At 41.6% G+C, this 23,209-nt stretch overlaps 1 protein-coding gene across 4 annotated transcripts in view; it reads right to left on the bottom strand.

The window, feature by feature from the left end:
- Window positions 1-14,131: 14,131 nt before the first annotated feature.
- The window catches only part of ZBTB20 (zinc finger and BTB domain containing 20), a 577,566-nt gene continuing 568,488 nt past the window's right edge, over window positions 14,132-23,209 (bottom strand). For all 4 annotated transcript variants that reach the window (XM_067546058.1, XM_067546059.1, XM_067546061.1 and 1 more), the window contains 2 exons: window positions 21,311-22,912; window positions 14,132-15,622 (listed from right to left, as the gene is read on the bottom strand). In XM_067546058.1, coding sequence (XP_067402159.1) covers window positions 15,204-15,622; window positions 21,311-22,912 — 2,021 coding nt within the window. In that variant the 3' untranslated portion in view covers window positions 14,132-15,203. The remainder of the gene's footprint in view (window positions 15,623-21,310; window positions 22,913-23,209) is intronic.

Raw genomic sequence — 23,209 nt, 5'->3', positions numbered from 1 at the left:
GCTAGTAATGAGGCTGACACAAAGATCTTGTGCCATGTTCTAAATGAAGCAGCTTCGTCTCCATTCCTGAGCTTGCAGTTCTTTCAAACAGGCGGCGCACCAGCCCAGCAAAGTGGCAGGAAACTTTTCATCATTAAATCTTTGACTGAGGTGAAAGTTGCCTGGTGGGGGAAACCCAAACATTGAGCCAGGTTCACGTTGGGGCAGAACCAGGTCACGTTCAGGCAAGTCCTGTGACATGCTAAAGGGAATAGGTGACATTGATACTTAGAGTTACTTCATTCCACGTGGCTAGGTTTGCCCTCTTAATGTGAATGGGTGCATGGAAGTCAATGAGCATGCTCACACGAATAAGACCCATAAAGTAGTGCTCAGAATGACTTACAATAGTAAGCTAAGAATCTGACAAAGACTGCCTCCCCACTTCTGTGCTGACTAGCTCCCACTGCCCAGTTTTGTAGGACGAGTTATGCTTACAGATAAAGTTCATAGGAAACGCGGCGCTTTCCCTTGAGTTTTTACTTGAGACTTTGTTTGAACCTGAAATTCAGAGCAAAACTTCAGGGGTGTGAACCCTCAACACATCTGAAATCAGGACTAAAAAGACAGGTTTGGAGATAATGCTGACCTACACTCTTAAAAAGGTGACAAGGCAAACCACAGGGCAGTGAAATTTGTTTACGGTGCTTCTGAACAAGCTTCGCCCTGACCCAAGTGACTGCACCCCACCAATAAAAAAGAGTTATAAGCTGAAAAAAAATAAAGATGTTTTAAAAGCAGAGCAGAAGCAGCAGCTGACGCTTCATTCTTTTCCTGTATTGGGCCTGGTGAACAGAAGGATCTTGGGTGGAGTGCAACCCCTCCTTTTTCCTGGGGAACCGCCCTTTCTTTGGTGCAAGTCCTCTCATTTTGGTGCAAGGGCTCCAAAGAAGAAACTTTCCCTTCTTCATTATCCAACCTTACAATGAAGAGCCTTAAAGAAATCCCTTTCTGTCCATGTATAAGTAGCACAAGCAATGTTGTTAGTACAAGCCCTCCCTCTAGTGGTGAAAATGTTACTTGACCTGTTACTCAATTGCTGTGTAATAATAATAATAATAATAATAATAATTAAAAAAGGAACTTGAGATGGATGCCTGCTGAATACAAGTGCTACAGTCTATAGAAACATGAGACTGCAGCTTGCATTAGAGTCCAGGACGTCTACTTAATTAGTTAAGAACTAGACAGAGAAAGTAATAATGACTGATATACTGGAATAAAATCAAAATGTTATAACTTTCCTTGATGTCTATGCCACGGTAGGTATCAAATCCAGGAGTCTTTAAAGCCAGCATGCTCTTAAGAAGGGCAGTAAGAGAATGACAAAGAATGCTAGTTCAAAAATGGGTCCCTAGAATATTGCAATCCTTCTGGTTTACATTTCTACAGAGAATAAAAAAGAAAGGATAAGAATTCAAAATGTTGCTCAAAAGCAAGATTTCTGGATAACAAATGACTGTCTTGATATGCTAAAGTAGTTTTCACCAGCTGGTTATTTTGTTAGTTTCACTTTCATTTAGGCGACCGTATCCTGTACACACTACATTCTAAAAGTACAATCTCTCGTGTGGATAATCTATAGGTCTGTTGCCATCCAGCTTGTCAGACCACTTCTTAGCCTAAAAATACACACTGTAAACTGCATAGATGTAAAATGAACTGAGGTTTTGCAAAAAAGGAAAAAAAATGCCTTGGGAAGAATAAAAGCAACAGGAAAGATGTCAAATCAAGAGACATAATGGTAACTGATAATTTATTCTAAGTGAGTTACTGAACCTTATAAAGGATTAGCAAAGGAAAGTGTGGAATGGGTGTGTAGCTGCTTAAATAATCAGGCATTCACACCAGGGAAAAAAGGCTCTTTAGGAAAATAAACATGATTTAGAAACTAACTGAACGACAAGGCAAAGGTTGTGATGAGAAATCATGGACCTTTGGATCAGTGCTCTCTATTTCATGAGCTAAATGGAATTCACTTTATGAATATGGCAAGCAGTAATTCCTTGGATTAACTGGACCAGAAGGTGCCTGTCAGAAAAAAAAGCCTCCTCTATCTCATAAAATGATTCTGTTTTTTACCTGTGTAATTGCTTTAGGGAAACAACTCCCTTCCCCCTCCCATCTCAAAGATTCAAAACGATGCACAGAAATGTTGGATGTTGAGGTCACTGCTGGAAGACTGCAACATTGAAACTGCAAGTGGAAATGGGGAGAGGAAAGAAACAGAAGATCGTAGTAGTCTGGTTTCCAAGCAAGTGCTGATGTTAGATGATCAGAATAGAGTATGTAAAGAATGTCAATACCTACTGATATCCAAGCTTGAAGTCCCTATCTTGTTATTCTACAAACACAGTAAGGGCTAGTGTACACTTAAAATGCTGCAGCTGCCCCACAGTAGCGCTTCAGTGAAGACGCTGCCTACACCAATGCGAGGGCTTTTCCACGCCCCCGAGCGATGTAGTTATACCAACATAAGCTGCAAATGTAAACCAAGCCTAAGGATAACATTTTCCCTCTGTTCTCACTCCAACACCAGTTCCAAGTATACTGATTTAGAGTGACACAGCTCTTCTCATTATATGTGGAAATACAGCTTCTGAGTGGACTATCCCTCATTCCACAAGTTCTCTACAGAGAATGAAGAAATTAGGTACAATAGATACTTTACTCTCATCCACTTAGATTTAAGCATATTCAGTTAGGAGAGAATGATAAATCTCGGCCAAACAGAGATGGGCCTGAATCAGAAAAACTGATCTAAATTCTCCTAAACTCTTATGTAGTTTGGATCTGAACTTGCAGCTTGGGTCCATCTGTTATATCAATACCGATTCTCTGATGAAAAAATAAGAGGAAAGAAAAGTCACCCTGTAATTTCAATCAATGGAGGCACGGCTATTGCATTGACTCTAGAGATGGGCCTGAACCACTAAATTTGGCCCTAAATTAAATCTTCCCCAAAGTTCAGGGGCATTTGGATCTGGGGTTTGGTTAAGTCTTTCTCTGGTTTAATCTTTTCAGCAATTCTTTGGGGATAAGGTAAATCTGTTTGGATAAAATAAGATCTGGTCCAGGCTTCAAACCAACTAGGCATATCTGGAGTGTTAAATGAAAATTAGAAAAGACAACATCCAACATGAAAACTAAAGCATGAAACCTCCTCAGCTGACACTCATATCTGCTGGAGGTTGTTGACATCTGAAAATGAGGAAGGCAAAGATGACACTTGATCAGAACATGTTTATGGCAACAGGTAAAGATATTCCTTTATCTGACTCATATCAAGCTCCACTAGTCACATTCCAGATAACAGCAGAGAATTTTGTTTCCACTACTTTAACACTAACCTGGTGGAGAATATAAGGAAGTCATAATCTCTCCTTTGAAAACTTTTGGAGAAACAGAATTGAGACAGAGTGAAGGAATTAAGATACTACATGGCACAATTCTTCAAGGCCAGTTAAGGAAGAAGGAAACCTGCCATGTGCTTCCCAAAACGAAACAATGAAACTGAATATCCTTGAAGAGAGTCACAGATGCCTTCATGTTTTTTGAATGTTTGTTCTTCTGCCATAAAAGGGATTTCAGGAAATAATCGTGAACTTTTTGTAGAGCCTAATACTATTTTATGTTTGTTTTTATACATTCACTTTCCTACATTTTGCTAAATAGATCGATTAAAAAAATCTAAAAAAGAAAACCTGTAAAGACAATACACAACCGATAATATAAAAAGCAAACTAGAGTTGTAATAATGATAATTAAATGCTTCAAAATATCTGTAGCAGGTGTGTGGTGAATGATAAATGTAAGAAATCATATTTCTATGATCACAGGCAGATGCAAAATTTAAAATGAATATACTATGTATATATAGAGATATAGAGTTGTTATATATATTGTGTACTGTATGTTCTAGTTTTCAGAAATACTGCATTGTAGTGTACTGTATTTAACTAAGCAGAGCTAAATAGCAACTTCTCTTCTTCCACAAAGTCACTACTATCGTTAATTAAAAAAAAAACATTTTTCCAATGAAAGAAATACCTACAGTTACAGTCACAGACATTTTAAGTATAGAAAGACAATGTACATTTAACAAAACAAAAACTAAACCATAAAAAGAAAAAAAGAAATTGTTGAATTTGTTAACTAACTTAAAGGGGGAAGGAAATTGCCACCAATACTTGAAGATACGTGAAGAGAAATAACGTTTACTCAACTCTGTATGAGCAAACCAATATATATCTATGTCACAAAAGCAAAACCTCAATCTGGCAAAAGAACTCCAGAATGAAGAAATTGGTTTATATTATTTCAGGGCTGTCATGCTTCCATTGCAGGTGACCAAAGCCAAACCTGCTCACTTAGCTCACTAAATAAACTAGAGTAACATGATTTTTGGCCATCTGAAGTATGCACGAACTACACAAGATCACTGAATTTTTCCTCCTCCTGACATCTATTGGTCTGCTAGACATAGTAAAAACACATACTCCTGGAAAGACTTTGGCAAAGGCCACCTTGGTTTCAGGAGATACAGTTCATGAATTATTGTCAGTCGCTGCACAAGCAGACTGGATTACCAGATATATGTGTACATGAATGCACAGGCCTATGCAGAGTAAGGTACATGAGCTGGGAAAAAAGCCGTTTGATATGGGGCTTTAGAGATTTTGGACATTGAGTGGCCCAGGGCTAGTTCTCATTCTCACTGATGCAGTATGCTGCTGACTCGTTGATGATTTGCTAATTTCAGCTCCTATCCTTTTTCAGTGGGATGGAGACGTCAAACAATTCCATTACTGCTGCTGTGCTTGGGACCTGAAATTTGTTTTTGTTTTTACTAACTCAAGGACGTGACCACATGATCACAAATGGAAATAAGTGACTGACCACGTGAGTAGAGATCCTTCATGTGCGAACATTGCCGTTGCAGTGAGGAATGCAGTGCTGGGCTAGCGTGATAGCGCTGTAAGGCCACATGAGGTGCTGTGAGGCACACTTGGCCATCCCTGCAGTACCGGTACGTGGACACATGAAAATATACTGGGCAAAATCCTGAGTCAATACTCAGTCTTTAACCAAGAGCCTGTTTGGGCAAAGACCCACTTAATAGCATTTGGCCCACGCAGAGATGGCCACATAGAGTGTTTATAAAGTAGAGAGACATGCATATATGCTGCTTAGCTACATACATATCCGTACTGAGTCATGGAATCAGGCTAATAGCTCCATAGGTAAAGTTGCAACCACCTTTCCGTTCTAAACTCTTTTTCTGATCATCTCTCTTTGGCCAACCCTCCCTACTCCGAAACAAAACAAAGCCCCAGATAGAGAGAGCCAAATCTGGAAGTCTTTAATCAGTTCTTACTCTATCAAAGATCTCACTGATATCAATGAGAGTTTAGACTAAATGAAAACTGACCAAGGACTTCACAGAAAGATACAGGAAAAAGCTGCAAAGGATTTTAGTGAAATGTACATTTGTGTGATTATGTCAGAATTCCTCATGAATGATATTCATTTTCTACCTAATATTATTCAATATTGGGGTGATTTTTGCGAGAACACAAGCATCAACAAAGATATTGACAGCATCAGTGCTACAAACTAGAGGTGAGAACAGAAGCAAACCTAGATGGACAAGACACCTAGTTAAAACTAGGAATCGCAGCATATACCTGGCTGTTACTGAGGAACAGGGAGCTGCAGAACCGTGAAGCCCCAGCATGCGGTACATGGTCAGTGAATGTCTAACCAAATTATGAACACCCCTTGAGAGCATTTTTGAAGACTGAGTAAGGTGGAAATCACCAGTGAGTCAACTGCATGAGATGTACACACAGCATATTGCTGCAGTTTATCTTCTAAGGGAACATCTCCGCTAGGAAATTTCCTAGTGCAGCTGCACTAGTGCTGCCAGTAGCATAAGATCTAGTGGAGACCATGCACCGGGTGTTTTTGCCACAATGTCACCTGAGTCTGGCCTACCCTAGAGCTGATATCATTGGCAGCAATGCTGAAAAAAAAGGTATGAAACTTCTTAGCACAGACAGGGCTTAGTTGATAATGAAATTGCATTGCATCAGGAGAGGAAACGCAAGCCTGTATCTCATGGGATTAATCTGACAGAAGTATCGTGCATGTTGGGACCTCAGTGATACATCCACTATAGTATAAAGATTATGGGAGGACATTACATTTTTCCTAATAGAAGTAATCACTGAACGCTACAAAGAGCCAATGTCTGCCATGAGTTACAGCTGTACAATCCCAACATCTGTGGGGTCACACTGGCATAAACTAAGGACAGAATTTAACATAAAAACTTATAGGAAAGAAAGAAAGAGAAAGAAAGAAAATCTTCATAAAAGTAGGGAAGTAGCTTTTCAGTGGAGTTCCTCTCTCATCAGCTCTGTTGGGACTGGTGAGTAGGTCAAATCACAAAGCCTAGACTCAAATTATTAACATCAAGGGAATTCTGCCTGACACAATGCCAAGAGCAAGAAAATGACAAGAGGACTATTTTAGATCCCAAACCTGGAGCCATCACTGAAATTAAGAGACAGCTGAGAGTGCAGTGCAAATAGATTCCAGATACTTCTTAATTAGCACTCAGACTTTCCTGCTGGTGGAGTCATCACAGCTCATTTGTCCCCTCCCATCCCAGGTGCTGTCACACATCTTAAACAGGCAAACACAAAATACTGCATTTCACATAAATCAATGTTTTAAATCAGATCTTTTTATAGAGAGATACAAAAAATAACTACACTCCACCCTCCCCAGAGTGATTTCTGTTTTAAGGCAGCAATTCTACATAAGGCTGCAATATATTTGCTTCCCCAAGAAACATTTCACTTGATCCTACTTTACCTGGGTTTTGACTCTTAATGCTAAGGTGGTTTTTTTGTTTTTGTTTTAAAGGCCAAGCATGTAATACTGAGGGCTAAAATCTAAATTAACAGTGCTTTGAAAGACACTTCTTCTCCCTGACCTCACTCACACCCTCCTCTTCTCTGGCATTTCTCTCTGGCAGTCCTTACTCATCAGGAGACCAGGTCCTTATTTTCACTGCAGGGCTGTATCTTGCCATGCAGAGTCCAGTCCAAGACAAAAGGCTGTAGAAGTTACAGATGTTATTAATCAGGGGTCCCCAAACTCCGGCCCCTGGGCCACATCTGGCCCGTCAACACATTTTGACCGGCCCGCTGAGTCCACTACCCTCTCCTGGCCCCGTCCCTTCCCCTCTGCCACTCTCCCACGTGCCGTGGGCCCAGCACCCTGGCCAGGAGCTGCTTCGGCCCACCATAAGAGCAGAGACTGAGTGATGTGGCCCTGGCAGCTGAAAGTTTGGGGACCCCTGCTATTGATAATCAAATCTAGGCTATGCTAAATTTTCCTTAAAGAAACACTAGGTGCTTTCCTGGTGTATTTCTTGTTGTGCATATAAGCTCATTTGATTGAGGTGAGGAAGGGAACGGCAATAGGGAAATAGATTTAATTTTACATTGTAGACATGGGAACGTGTTTTTAACTTCAAAAATCATAAAAGTCTATTCTCCTGACAAATGCACTCATTACGTTATCAAAAGTCTCTTAAATAGTGTAAGTTTGTCTCCTTTGTTATTATTTTGGTTAGTTTTCAATTTGTAATTTAAAGGAGGGCACTGTTAGATTAAAAAACCACTGGCCAACGGCATCCCTGGTATGACAACTAACTTCAGTGCAGTTACAGTGGGGATGAGTTTGGCCCCCTCCTATGTTATAATAAACATCTAAATATCCATACTTATGTTACTAACAACATCTTACGTTATTAGCCCACCTGAATGTTACAATTCCAATTTGCTTTTCTTCGTTCCCTGTTTAGTTTCACCTCATTCATGGCAGGCAGTGATCCCTGTCAGTTCCACCTTCTGGTTCTCGTGCACTAGCACAGTGCTGCGATGTTCAGGGAGCAAACATTGCTGGAGACTGTTTAAATGCAACCAAAAAAAATACTGTTTGATTCTGTTAAACAGTATCATGAAAACATTTTTAGGTTTATAAAATATTCTTTTGTTTTCTTTTAAACTAGAGAACCAAAATTTTGGACCAAAAGTACCTGGCAGTGTCCTCTTTAATAACTAAAAATAGTTTAGAGTCAGTAAGTTTTCATATACAAAACATTAGGTCTGATTCTCCTCACTCACACCAATTTCACACAGATGTCAGTTGCGTTACTGCCGATTTATGTTGATGAGAGGTCAGAATTGGTTCCATTGAGTTACTAAAATATCCTCCTCTTCGGAAAGACACTATTCTTGAATAGATATCAGCATCAGGAATAATCAGAGGAATACACACTGATTACATAGCCTGGCTTCTTTCTCCTCTCCTGTCATCAATTCCAGCCCCAGAACTCTTCGTTTCTGGTGGTCTTACACTATTTAAATACTTCCCTACACTGTCACTGCAAGCACAATGGAACAGCCTTTTAGTTTTAAAATAATATACGAGAGACTGAGGCTGCCTCCTTTTTAGACAGGTGCTGCTTAGCCTCCGTCAGAGTCATGGCAACTGAATATATCTGTCTGGTCTACGCTAAAGGAGAGTTGAACTTCCCTCTGGCTTTTGCTCTGGGTTAAGCTAATCTGTATGAATAACATGCACCTTTCCTTCTTCAGACCACATTGTCTTACTTTGTTTTTATATTTTATTTCCACCCCCACCTATGACAAAGCAGGGGGTGAGGAGGGAAGAAAGCTGCAATGGTTTTTTGGCTGAATCAGATGCTGCTTCAATTTGGCTCCCTGCTGAATTCATTTATATTGGGTTTACTTCAAAGGCTCATATGAGCTGAAGATGGGGATAAGCTGATTAGATAATCAAGGATCTAGCTTCCCTTGATAGAGGACACATTAGGAACTAAACTGATACTACACTTGATCTTAGCGAAAGACATTCCTAGACATCCTTTTGTTTAGATATGTGGGTGATGGGCACTCTTGTAACATCTGTGGAAGGGTGAGAGTGGGCAAATCCAAGCACAAGGCAAGCAAAACCAGCAGGATTTAGGCACTGTGGAGAAGCAAATCATGCCAGAAAGAGATTTCTGCCACTGCAGTAGCAACCCCGTGCTAGTGAAGAAGCAGAAGGGATGCTGAGAACAGGGACGCTCACTCCTAACTGCTAAGATAAACAACGCTATTTTGTAAGTAAGGGAAGGGGAGAAGGAAGGGTTGGGCAACTTACTGAAGGTGGCGTGTCCCGTTGAGCAGGAGTGATTTTTCAGTGGTGAGCGTTACAGATTGCTTTAGGATGGCGATGGCAGACCTACAGTCTTGGGCACTAAGATTATGTCAATACAGCCTTTTGGAGCAAGCCTCCCAACCTGGGTTACCGGACTTGGGCAAGCAGGGCTTGCTCTAGAACTCTAAAAATAGCCCCCCCCCCAGGCTTCAGGCTCTGAGCTCCAGCCCCAGCTGAACTTCTAAGTGCTGTCTATACAGCTATTATTAGAGTGCTAGTGCAAAACCTGGGCTAGCCTGAGTCATTCGCTCCCACTCAATACAAAACGCTGGGTAGACATACCCTGAGGGGCTAGCCATGTTTGAAACGGTTTGGATATTTCAAACTTCAGATTAGAGTCAAGCATCTTGAAATGAGTCTCTTTTGTGTCTCCTCCCTCAGTGATTTTGGTTTCACCCCTAAGAGAATAAGGTGCCAGTGGAAAACACCCACTGAAATGCAAGCGGTTTGTTTTCTAAGCTTGCTGCTTGCAAAGTGAACGATCCAGCATTAAGTGGGCATCTCAGACTTGACTGGGAGTTGTGGGCATTCAAGAATGAAGGACAGGGCTCATAGTGGTTATATTTATGTCTCGCTTTTGGATTAAAACATTCAAATAACTAATAAAGAAAAATGGACTTTGCTTAGCCTCTGATCTTGATGCAAAGGGAAATATCTAATTCAATGAGGGCATCCAGCGCAGCCGTAAGTACTACTGCTGCCTTTCCAAGAACATCTCTGTCCTTCCAGTAAATTCATTACAAAATTGGGGTGAATCTGAGTGCAGCTAAGAGCATTGTCTAGAAGCAGGCATATTGGAGACAGTTGCTTTGAAAGCATCTCCAAAGCGCCTCATGCAAAATACTCACGCGTATTCCACTCCTCTACCTCCCCTTTTGGGAGACTATTAATTGTGCCAAACTGTGTGTGAGTTCTGTGAGAGGGGCAAACCTCAGGGCCTTTTGTGAAACTCATCACGTTCAAGTCTGCAGAAGCTTAAAGCTGGTGGGTTCATCCACTGTACTACCTGCTAGAGAGCTCCAATGAAATACAAGTTGTGTCATCAACTCCTTTGCAAGAGATAATTACAGTAGGACCTCACTAATTCACACAGCCCATAATTCACACCTACACACAAAACAGTTGTTCTCTCCTTACTGCTCAACAAAGATACATGGCTTGGTTCTGCAGTCCTTGCACAATCAAATCTCCCACTGAGACAGACTTCAACAGAATGGCAGACAGATGGTAAATCTGGTCATCCTATTTACCCTTGAATATAATACAAGAATAAAGGGACAATGGCAATATATTTAATACTGGAAAGGAAATACTTTTTTATGCAAAGCAATAATTAACCTCTGGAACTCACTGCCGTAAGACATTATTGAAGCCAATCACTTCGCAAAATTTTTTTGAAAAGAATTAGACATTTACAGGAGAACAAGAACATTGGCAGTTATTTTAGCTAGAATACAAAATTAAGAGAAATAAACAATTAAGATTCAGGGCATAAACAGATATGTGACTAACGGGAGCTTCCCTTACAGACAGGTTAGTCCATTATTGTCTGTTATGGAAATTCCTGCACCTTCCGCTGAAGGTGCTGGCACTGGCCACTGTCAGAGACAGGATACTGGACTAGGTGGACCACTGGTCATATTTAGCATGGTCATTCCTATATGTTCAGTTGACTTCCTTTGGCCTCAATGGGAGTTCTGGGTGCACAAGGGGCCTAATTCTCATTTACCCTAAGACCCCCTTCACACTACTCTGGCATTGTAAAAGGGCCTTACAGTGGGTATAAAATCACATTATGGTAAATGAAAAGCAGGTCCAAGGAATATAGGAGAGGGCCCTTGGTAGCAGATTGCTGTATTGGATATGGAGGCCACGGATGCATGCCCAGAACAGTGGACATTCTGGTATTTCCAGAACAGCATTGGCCCACCCCCGCCAATGGAGCCTCGCCTCTCCACTGGTGTGACCTTGCACGCATGGTGAAATAATTAAAAATCAAGGCCTATATTTTCAAAGAGGAGAGCCTAAAAGTCAGGGTCCTGAGTCCATAGCTAGGCACTGAAATAGGTGGCCTGATTTTCAAAAGTGCTGAGCATTTATCAGCTACTACTAAAACCAAACTGCAGGGTGCTCAGCGCTTTGGAAAAATTAGGCCACTTATTATTGAACCTAATAACATGCCACAATCAGTTTAAATCTAAGGCAACTATTTTTGAAAATCTTGGTCTAACTTGCTTGTCAAATAATTTAAAGTTCATTTAGGGATGCATTACCTTGCCTCTTATTTATGTATTTAAAATCTGTTCCCTTGCTTGTTCTCTAATTGGCACAATACAGTCATTCACAATGGGTCTTTAATTCACTAGTGAGAATTGATGAGGTCCTGCTATAAATCTGTACTTTGAAGATGATGCTTGTTTGATTTAGGGAAGGTTGAAAATTGAAGAGTTCTAATCTGAACAGGATCGTTCTGCCTAAATTCAAGATTCTGTGGATGTAAATCCTGATTCTGATCTCATGTGTCCTGGTGTAGCTCCTTTGACATCAGACTCACATTGCACACTATCCAAACCACTTGACTTCTTCACAAGATTTCTCAATAGCAATTTAAACAGCTTTTCTCCAGGCCTCAGCTGATGAAGGTCAGACTACAACTATAAAAGTGTGTGAAATCTCTCATAAGACTGTGGGGAAGGACACAACTTTATCTGACTATTTCACTAGATATCAGAGAAAACCCCTTTCTTCCAAGGGACATCAATAAATACTTTTGTATAGTTTTCTCCCCCCATTGTTGTTGAAACATTTTTTCCTGTATAGATTTAGTGGGTCCTTTATTTGGCAGACATTAACTTTTCCCCTTTGTACCTTAGGCTCTCTCTCTTTCATTTCCTGGTTCATCATGACAATATCAATACAGATGTGAGAATAATATTTTCTAATTAACCTGTGTTCCTTTTGTAGCCAAGGCAAAGTATTGGAGCGTTATACAAACATGTCACTTTTAAAAACAACTGGTGACAGAAAAATGTAAATTAAAAAAAAAAACTTAGGGCATGGTTATTTACATTTAAGTCTGCTCTGAAGTCCCTTTATACCATTTTACTGTAAGTAAGAATCATGCCTTTCATATTTAGGATCCTGAGGATATGTTATAAAAGAACATGAGCCCAAAATATCTGACAGTATCCCCTTAATAAGTTAGTAATGGCATACACCTGATCCGCAGCCACTAAGTCACCTGTGCTAAATTACAGACATCTTAAATGGAAGCTGTAGTCTTAATAAAAACAGCATTTAGTGAGAAACATCTACTGATTCAATTTTAGAAAGTTGTCAGGCATGGAAGAATGTCTTGTGAAATTTTCAGATTTTACAAGTAAAGTTTTGGAAATCTAAGAAAGTTTAATTTAAATACAGACATTTAAAAACTAAAGAAATAATTTTTCTTTTCTTTCTTTCTTTCTTTTTCTTTCTTTCTTTTTTGCATATTATTGTTAGGTGCTTCTTCTCTGCCTAAAATATAAAGTCCAGAGTGCAGCAGGTGCAAATCCTAGATAAGGATTTCAAACAATACAAAGATAGTGTCGGACACTGTTCCAGCGGAACTAAAGAACCCAAGTATCTTGAGTGTTAGCCATGGGTGGGTGGGGAATTCTCACAAAGGTCTTCATGGAGGGAGGTAAGGGAAAACGCCAGGTCAGAGACAACAGAACAAAATAAAAACACTGACATACATGCTGCTCAGGAATCCTAAATGCTAATCCTGCATTCCTTGCACAGTTTTGGATGCACAGAGAATGCAGGATGTGTCCTTAGATTTGACATTTTTGCAAATGAGAAGGAAGGGCAGATTATTTGTACGGAAATAAAGTTATTTTGGCATCATACAAATTAATGGGAGAAGATCAGTTTTCCACACAGCTATGGAAGATCCGTAGTGAGCAAGATGGGAGTGTGACAGCAATACAGCAGATTAACTCTTCTCCAGTGACCACAAAGAAGGGAAATCCTAACCTCTGGATCTTACATACTTTTTTACTATAAATTCTATCATTCCAGAGGCAAAATGAACATTGCTAGAAAACCTGCTTCTCACAATGAACCTCCCTTCAACAGGAACAAAACCCTAGATGGAACACCAAAAGAACAAAACAAAACAAGACCTTGAAAAGAGTCAAAAGAGAGCCACATATCCAAACACAAAGTAGCAGTTCAAATGACACTGTGGGATGGACAGACTATGATAGATGACCGCACAGTGCCTTCATAGACCCAGGTAATTCTCAAAACAATAAAAAACAAAGGAAACGACAATAATACTAGAATAGAAAATGAAGAAACATCCTTCCTCTTTTGAAAACAAAAATCAGGATCACTTTCTCCCTCCCCCCAATCTGGAAGCAGGTTAGCTAACCTTAACAGTCTCAATTAAAAAATTTATATATATACATATATATATACACACACACACACACATATATATGTATATATATCATATATACATATATACACACACACACATATATATATGTATATATATAATAAAAAAGAAGATATTAGTGGCAGTGTATGCAAAACAAAAAAGAAAACAAAGAAAAATTACTTTTAACAATCTCACTTTTTTTGTTTGTTTTTTTTACACAAATACTGTTGTAAATATATTTAAAAAAATCAGCATTCTATCTGGTAAACGTCACTTTTGCCCCTCTATAAAATTTTCAATTAAAAAAGTCCCAAGAACTCTTTTTTTTTTAAATTATCCCCTCCCACCCACCCTCTATTCCTCTTTCTTCCACAAGAATAAATCCTGATGCAACTTTTTTTTTTTTTTTTGCAAAGATTGTGGGAACTAATCCTTCTTTTGTACCTAGATCCGCAGGTTGCAAACCTTTATATTTGTTTTTCCTCTGCGTTTCTCTTTGCCTTCCATGAAAGTCCCTCTTGATTGTGCTGAGGCTCTGGGCTCAGCGAAGACACTGAATAAATTACAAAAGAAAGCCACCGTTGCTTGTTGTCTGAATCTTCCGGGTGTCTGCTGAAAGATGGTGTTGGTGATGAGGGGAAAGCAGTAGGGGAGGGTGAGCTAAAGGGCGGGGGATGGAGCAGAATCCAGGAGAAGAAGCTGTGATTCTCCTTCCTGATCCTGAAGAGACACCACACCATCCAACCCAAACTCCCTTGCCCTCTCCTCAGCCCTTTTAGTGTGTGTGTGTGTGTGTGTGTGTGTGTGTTTGAGAGCGAGAGAGAGAAAGATAAAGCAGACAATGGTGGAAACCAGCAGGGCCTTGTTTCATCTGGTTGCTGTTCAACCAGTTGTGATATATTCCACAGTTCTTACTGGATACTGTGACGTCCAGGAGCGGCCAGAATTGTGAATTACGTCCATTGAAACACTGCAAGCGGTGTACTTAAAACGACAGTAGGCCTTGTAGATTTCGTAATATACTCTTGGTTTTTTTTGTAGTGCTCTTCACAAGTGAGAAAAAAAAGATTTTTAAAATTTTTTTTTGTTATTTTTTTTGTTATTTTTTTTTGTAGTAAAGAAGGGTTGTATTTAGAGGCCAGTAGCTAGAGATCCAACCAGTGGAGCTCCTGAAGCACTACCTGACCTTAAGGCCACCATCCAAGGGAGGTCGGGAAAACTATTATTCACCCAGCCTCCGGAAATGTAATGTACCAGCAGGCAAAAAACAGTTCTTCATGTAGTACAAAAACAACGAAACTAAAAATAAAGAAAAAAAAAGGAAGAAAGAAAAAGGTAAAAAGGAAACAATAAACATTTCTTAAATTCTAGTGCCATAGCTTTTTTTGTTGTTGTTTCTATTTTTTTTTTGTTCATAACAAAGAGACAGAGATTCTACTTATCCATCTGACACATGCATCCTCATGTGGTCGTTGAAATGCTCAATTTGGTCAAACTTAGCTGGACAGACAGAGCAAACATACGTGGTCCCCTCCGTGCAGGCCACCACCCCGGTGGAGACGGCTCTGGTGCCGGTGCCTACTGTGCCGGTCGTGCCGTTGGTGGCACTGTGCAGAGCCACATGCCTCTCCAGAAGGGTCTTGTGGGAGAACTTCTTCTTGCAAATGTAGCACTCGTAGGACTTCTCCCCGCGATGGAGGCGCATGTGCACGTTAAGGGAGCTCTTCTGGGTGAAGCGCTTGTTGCAGATGCTGCACTGGTAGGCCCTCACGCCGGTGTGCGTCACCATGTGTTTGATTAGGTAATCCTTTAAGGAGAAGGAGCGCCAACAGATGCTGCATTGATGGGGCTTCTCACCTGCCCAGTGCCAGAGAGAGAGAGAAACATAAACAAACAAAGAGACACACGAAAATTGCAACAAATTAAAACTCAGTTCAGTGAGGCTCTCTGGAATAGGCTAGTTCCAGGTCTTTCTGGAATCTCTGGAGACATGATCTGGGGGAGGAAGAATGGTCTTGTTAATAATAATACAAAACTTGGGACGTATATAATACTTTTCATCCACAGATCTCAAAATGCCTTACAAAGGGGATCATCATACCCCCAATGAAACAGCTGATGAAAGCGATTCAGCCCAGATTTTTAAAGGTATTTAGGTGGTGTTGTGCTCAGCATTGCAACGTCTCACTGATTTAGAAGCCTGAAACTCATTTTCAGCAGTGATTTAGGAACTTAGGAATCTAAATTCCATCAACTGTCAATTGGATTTTGGCTCTTAAGTGCCTAAATCCCTTTTGAAAATTAGATGCAGGCTCCTAAATCAGTTAGGTGTTTCATCACTGAGCACAGCAATGCCTAGATACATTTAAAATCTGGACATTAATGACTTGTCCAAGATCACACAGCAAGCCCATTCCACAGTTAGGAATAGAACCGTGCCTCGGTTTTTCCACCTATAAACAATGGATGGGGATAATGATACTGACCCATCTCATATGGGAACTGTGACCCTTAATACATTTATGTTTGTAAAGCGCTTTGGGATTCTCAGATGGAAGGTGCTAGAGAAGGGCAAAGGATTATTATTTCATAAGAGAGGTTTAAATTCGTTGCCCCTTGCTGTAGTCAAATGTAGCCGCTAAACAATTTGCAAAGGATATTTTAACACACACAAATTCCTGGGCCAACTGCACAAAGGAAAGGCTGATTCAATGGATACATCTCAAGCATAACAGACACAAGGATTAAACTGTGTGACTGCCATTTCAATTAAACACCAAATCATGGAAATTAGGGATGTGGCCATCTATCACAGGGTATACGGCATCCGGGACCAATCTAAGATAGTTTCCTACAGCAAGTCTGTCTGCCCTCAGTTTGATCCATGCAACCCAGTGACCAAAAGTGTGACTGATGGCACCATTTGATCCAGTATATATGATAAATCCAGATTAGCTTCAACTGGCCCATGTGATGTTCCACCCCATACTTTGGCAGACAATTTCTAGCCTCATATACTGTACTATCAGGCAATATTTTCATGATCGTCACACCACATTTTATCATTCAGCTAAATCCCTAAAGGCCAAACCAAAAACTGTAACTCCTTAATTTTATTTCTTAAATAATATCTGATGTAGTCAAGTGTTTTAATTCATCATCCCAAGACTATAGTGTCACTGACAGGGATTCTATCATTACACTTAAAAAGACTGTAATGACACCTTTTTTTTTTGCCCATTGTAAAAGCATTTTCCTTTGGTCACTCATCAATTTCCTAGCTCTTGGAGATTCTTCACTTTTATGAAGAGACATTTCCTCTTTCTCTATAAGCATATGTGTTGGCTAATTTAAACTCTAAAATGATATAGTCACGTCAGTGTGCAGAGACGAGCACGTGTCATTGGCAACATTTCATTTGTTCCTTGTGTAGTGAGATTATAGTATATGGCTCAAATTCAGTGTCAGAAAAGATCATTTAATTAGGACTGAGCTGGGAAGGGCTTACATTTTTATTATGGGACTTTATTCCTCTCCAGCTATTTTGTAGTTGAATAGACAGGGAATGCATGGGGCCAAATCGGTGGCTAGTGTAATTGGGTGCAACTCCATTGTCTTCAGGAATTGCACTTCCTTGAACCAGAGGTGAATGTGTCCCATAGCTTGCAAAATTATTGGCAAAAACATTTCCTCTCTCCCCGTGTACGCCAATGTGGTAGAAATTTACACCACTTGTTCTCATCTCTGCCTCTCCAAGTAACAAATTCTTTCATCTAGGATTTAAGCAAAAGGTTTAGCAACACTTTCCATTCATCAGGTCAGAGGTTTGCAATAACATGCATAGATAAACGCAGCTGAAAGGAGAGCTTCTTTACCGTCTGGTACGGCAAACAGCTAGGGTTTTGATCCCTGAGGTTTTCGATGAGACTGGTTGAAAGAGAACTCCTGGGTGTGATGACCACATTTATTGTGCAATTGGGCTTTCTGAGCAAATGAGCCAGGGGCCCGGATACCCCTCCGTTTGCACTTCCCCGTTTTACCAAATGCATGTTAGTCTGGATGGTAGAAATATACAGAACTAAGGACCTGTTCTCCGCTATATGTTTTTACTGAAGTTTTAAACAGGTAATATGTAGTGTGACTAACTCAATGCAAAATAATGGTTAACACAGGATTCCTAAAGACGTGGCTTTCCAGCACTTCGACTCTGTTTCTAAGCATATTTGTAACACAACTGTCAGGCTGTAACTGGGTTCTAGCATAGTGAGTCTTCTGCAAAGATGGGTTTATCTAACTGTGTCAGTAACGAGATCAACCAGTCCTCTTGAACTATACCTGCTCGGAACCAATTTTGCTCCCACTGAAGCAAATGAATGTTTTGCCTCTTGATGTCTATAGGAGCAGAAGCCAACCCATTACAATGCCTTTCAACATTTTCAATAGTTTATCTGTATATATATATGTATATATATGTCAACCAGGAAATTCCCCTTGCATATCCTTCTGAACTACCTGTTCCGTGGCTTCAGATGGTCAATAGTTTCCTAGCCAGGACAATGTTTATTTCTACCTTCCCTCTATGTTCCTGCTGTTTGCATTATTATATCTTAATATATATGGTGATATGGTATTTTCCCCTGTCATTTGCTTCAAAACCTTTGTATGGGGTTTTTGCCCTGAGAATCTCACAAATAAATCATTGTATTTTTTTCAGATGCAAATTTATTTCCTTACCAAACAATCCTTCTGTCACCTTTTCCTACTGCAAATTATTTGGATCAAACATGCAGAACCATGAAGCTAAGGTTACAGGAAACATTACTTTTACACACAGAATATTAAGGAAATTAATCCTGTATCAATTTTAGCCATGTGCACTTCTAAAATGCACATATTTCTCATTTTTGGTCTTTGTTCCATATTTGGATCTCACTAAGGAGAGTGGCATGACATACTGACCAAAAATGATCAAAGCAGGACATGACGGAAAAGGCAGTGAGGCTTTCAGATGAATAAGGAAGGAGCTCTAATTCAGTCCGATAATTTTTAAGACTGCCTTCTATGCATTTGCATGAAAGATCTCGATGCTGATCATGTAATTTACCTAAGGCAGCCTGCATGATCATCTACTATTAGGTTTTATAAGGCAGACATCTTTACTGCTGCTATAACGATTACTGCTTATATAGCAAGTGTATACATCCATGCCGCAGGGCTTTTATATATGGTTTATAAAGCAATATATAATATATAGTAGAACCTCAGAGTTATGAACACCAGAGTTATGAACTGACTGGTCAACCACACACCTCATCTGGAACCAGAAGTACACAATCAGGCAGCAGCAGAGACAAAAAAAAAAAAAAAACAGCAAATACAGCATAGTGCTGTATTAAATGTAAACTACTAAAGAAATAAAAGAGAAGTTTAAAAAAAGATTTGACAAGGTAAGAAAACTGTTTCTGTGCTTGTTTCGTTTAAATTATGATGGTTTAAAGCAGCATTTTTCTTCTGATTAATAAATTTTCAAAGCTGTATTAAGTCAATGGTCAGTTGTTAACTTTTGAGAGAACAACCGTAACGTTTGTTCAGAGTTATGAACACTTCAGAGTTACAAACAACCTCGAACCCGAGATGTTCGTAACTCTGAGGTTCTACTGTATTCAATAATGTATATCTTAAATATTTTAAAGCATGCCTTACCACAGCATCGAGGTGCTAATTATCTATAAATAAAAATATATACACACTATTTTATATATACATATATGCCAGATGTATGGAAATGAGTTCTATGTGAGAAATTTGAAAGGCATAAGATACATTTATCTCTCTCCTGTAACTGCCTCTCCTGCACTCTGCCCATTTTCTTTCCCATCCATATTATTCTAATATTTCAGCACTCACACAGCCACCATTTTGTTGATAACTGCTAGAAAAATATTTCTTCCTTCTTCCAAACGTGGAATTTCCTCCCAAAATCATAAGTGCCTGACAGCTGGGATTCAGTCCTGAACCAAGGACAGCTTTTCCATACAAGAAATGTCATTGCTTCGAAGTCTTAAGATGCTACAGGACTCAATAAGGGAGGTTTATCCCAATGGGAAGTATAGATTCCCAGTTTCCCAATGGGACACAAAATCTTTTCCTTCTAATCCTAGAAGGCCCCAAGACACCAGCCTTTAAAGTGGGTACACTTTTAATGTATAGGAAAGCTGTTGGTGGTCATTTTTGCAGGTGTTTTATATTTATTTCTTTTGTTTTTTCTCTCTTAGAGCCCTACACCACTGTACTGGTGGTAATTAAGGCTAAACTGAACTGCCAAGGAATTCAAGATACAAAAAATAGCCTCAATGAAATCTTTAAAAACTCTCTAAACATTCCTAAAAATAGTTTTCTGTAAAACATATGATGGAGTGGTGAGACCAAGTTTTTATTGGCACTTATTTAGGTTGACCTGCATAACTCATACATGGCTTCATCACTCATGAGTAATGCAACCAACCCAACCTCACACCACCCCCAGGGCTGGATTTCCAATTAGGCACATGCCTAGGAGTGCTGGCATTCTAAGGATGCCTAAACAATGGTGGATTACCGCATGGGCCAATGGGGCCTGTGCCCAAGGGCCCCGGCCAATTTGGGGGCCCCACACAATCACTGGAACTCTGACCCTGCTTCCTGCTCCTCCTCCTCTCTCCCAGGGCCCTGCTGCTCCTCTTCCTCCTGGGGTCCCGCCCCCTGGCAAGGCCAGAAGCTGGAGCCCAGGGTTGAGCGTACTCACTCCGCCCAGAGCTGGCCAAGCCAGTTGCCCAGCCCCTCTTCTCCTCACCCCCCTCCCGCTTGGAGCTGGCAAAGGTAAGCTATAGGCAAGGGGGGACTGGAGGGGGGCTCTGAAGATGTTGTGCCTAAGGGTGCGAAAGGTGTAAATTCAGCCCTGATCACCATCAGGTTCTCCACGCACACAGATGTCCGTATCAGTGAATGACCCAATACTCATGGCCAATCCTCTTTCAACAGACAAATTCTGTCTTTAATGGCTCTGGTAAAGATTCCTCATGCTGTTTCCAATAACATTTTGTTTGAGCTTTAATCAAAGACCAACTTGTACTAGGCAACGTGTTAATTATTTTCTTGGATGGTCACTTAAGACACGTTTCATTGTATGTAGGAAGAGTTTCCTTCCCTGTATCCTTGACACCTTTAGATCCCTAAAGGGACCATCTATAGCCTTAACCAGGGGTCAGTCCTGAGGTCCTCATGTGAGTAAAAGCCGATGGATCAGGCACTCAGTGTTTTCCCTTCCCATTTTGTGGTGAACACTAGTTATATTGCTAATCACAGCCATCAGGTTTAGTGAGTTTAGTGGTTCTTCGACAGTAACACTGCCGAAGGAGAACTGGAACCCTGAAAGGATCTGAAGGCTCTCTCATGTCTGTGTCAGGGACTGCCATGCTAGGAGATGGAATGCCTGTCCAAATCCACTGTGTATTTGTAAAGGCCTGTCCCTGGGCTCCCGGGTAAGCCACGTGGCCATGCACTCACCTGTGTGTACAAACATGTGCTTGACGTAGTTCTGTTTGGCGGTGAAAGTCTTGTTGCAGAGAGTGCACTCATAAGGCTTTTTTTCACCCTGCCCACCTGCTGTGCTGTGGCCCGCAGAAGGGGCCAAGGGCTGTGGGGCTGGCAGCTGGGCAGTAAAGGTTGACAGGCCAGGCTGGGACACTGTCACAAACTGTGTCTGTTGGCCAGCCAAGGGCTGGGGCAGGCTGAAAAGGAAAGGCTTAGGACCACTGCCAGCAGACTGTGTGGTAAAGAGGGCGGGCAGGTAGGTGTTGCCAGCTGTGCCAATGACCTGTGTGTTGCTGGTCAGAGTCAGCGGCATCCTCAGATTGCTGGTGAGGGTTTCTGTCTGGCGTAAGTAGAGCTGGGTGCTGGGCAATGGCTGGGCAACTGTTGTGTTGACAGAAGGCTGCAAGGCCCCCTTGTCGCTGTTGTTGTTGACTGTGAGCACCTTGCTGTCCATTTCAATGTCGTTGCTTCTCTCCGGCGAGGAAGCATTAGCCTCGAGGTGCTGCTGCTGGATCTGTGCGCCTTCAGCAGGGACTTCATTTTGCTCTGCTTGGGAAGGTTCCTGCTGACCCTCTCGGCCCAGGTTAGCCATGAACTGCTGCTCCATGGAATCAGGCTCAGTCCCAATGGAGGAACTGACTCCAGAGTCAAAGCTCTCCCCCTTGGGCTCACTCTCAGTGCCTTCTGCTTGGTCAGTGTCCTCCGTGCACTCCTCAGACTCGTTGCGCTCCAGGATCTGCACCCTCTGCTGGCCGTAGTAGTCATAGTCATCCTCCATCTCCTGTTTGATGTGGATGTTGCCCACCAGGGTCTGGATCCGGACTGGGCGTGGTTGCTTGCGGCAGTGTGTGGTCTCTGGAGTGGTGGAGAGGTACCGCTCCATCTGCTGTGAGCGCTCGTGGATCCGTGTGATCCAGCTGGGGTCTTCCATGTGATGGTCTCTGGGGAGCCCCAGGGCTGTTTCATGGTGGCTGACCACTGCTCCGCTGTAGAAGGAGCGCTCCCCGCTGCCATTCTGCATGGAGCAGGCATAGAGAGCCGAGTAGATCCTGTCTACACTGTGCTGCGAGTGGCTCTGCAGGTAGCCAGACTCCGTGTCGCTGCTCTGCCCTGAGGTGCCAGATTCAGGAGTCCCCCTGGGCGTCTCCTGCCCAGAGTCCTGAATCACTGGGTAGACCTCACCCACGTTCTGCGAGACGATCCTCGTGCATTCGTCAATCACAGTCTTGATCTGCAGGATGCTGGCGGCTGTGAGGATCTGCAGGGCCTCTGACTGTGAGACTCGCAGCACCCCACTGTACATGAAGTCAATGAGCTTTTGCACGGACTGGACTGACACCACCGAGGGGATCTCGATGTCACTGTACCCCAGCAGCAGCTTGTCCTGGAAGAAGGGGCTGCCAGCCGCCAGCACGCAACGGTGGGCGCGTAGCATGCTCCCGTGGATGCGGACCGTCACGTCACAGAAGTGGCCACGGTTGCGCTGCTCGTTGAGGGTCTCGAGCACAGAATTGCTGAAGTTGTGAAGGTTGATGCTGTGAATGCGCTCTGTCATCCCCTTGCAACTGATGTTACCTGTAGCAAAGGATGAGACAAAACAGAGGCACAGATCAGGGCTTGTCCTCTGCATGTCCACAGCTGAGGTGCTGGCTAAAAACACTCGCCCACTGGCTATACGCCGCAGGGAACATCTTAGAGGTACTACAGAGGGGCAGTGAGCACAAGACATCACCTCCAAGTGTGGAGAGAATAAACTCCCCAGAGAAAAGATTTAGCATCTCTATGGTATGGATAAGCAGAAACCTGCGCCTTGAATCTTCAGGCAAAACTAGATGAGACACTAAGGGTCAGATTCTCATTTACAGTAATGAC

Source organism: Emydura macquarii, unplaced genomic scaffold (genome assembly GCF_026122565.2).
Source record: "Emydura macquarii macquarii isolate MOO-44397 ecotype Brisbane River unplaced genomic scaffold, CSIRO-AGI_Emac_v2 contig_1119, whole genome shotgun sequence".
NCBI classification, from domain to species: domain Eukaryota; kingdom Metazoa; phylum Chordata; order Testudines; family Chelidae; genus Emydura; species Emydura macquarii.
Note: the sequence above shows the minus strand (reverse complement) of the source record. Positions and strands in the feature narration are given on the sequence as shown.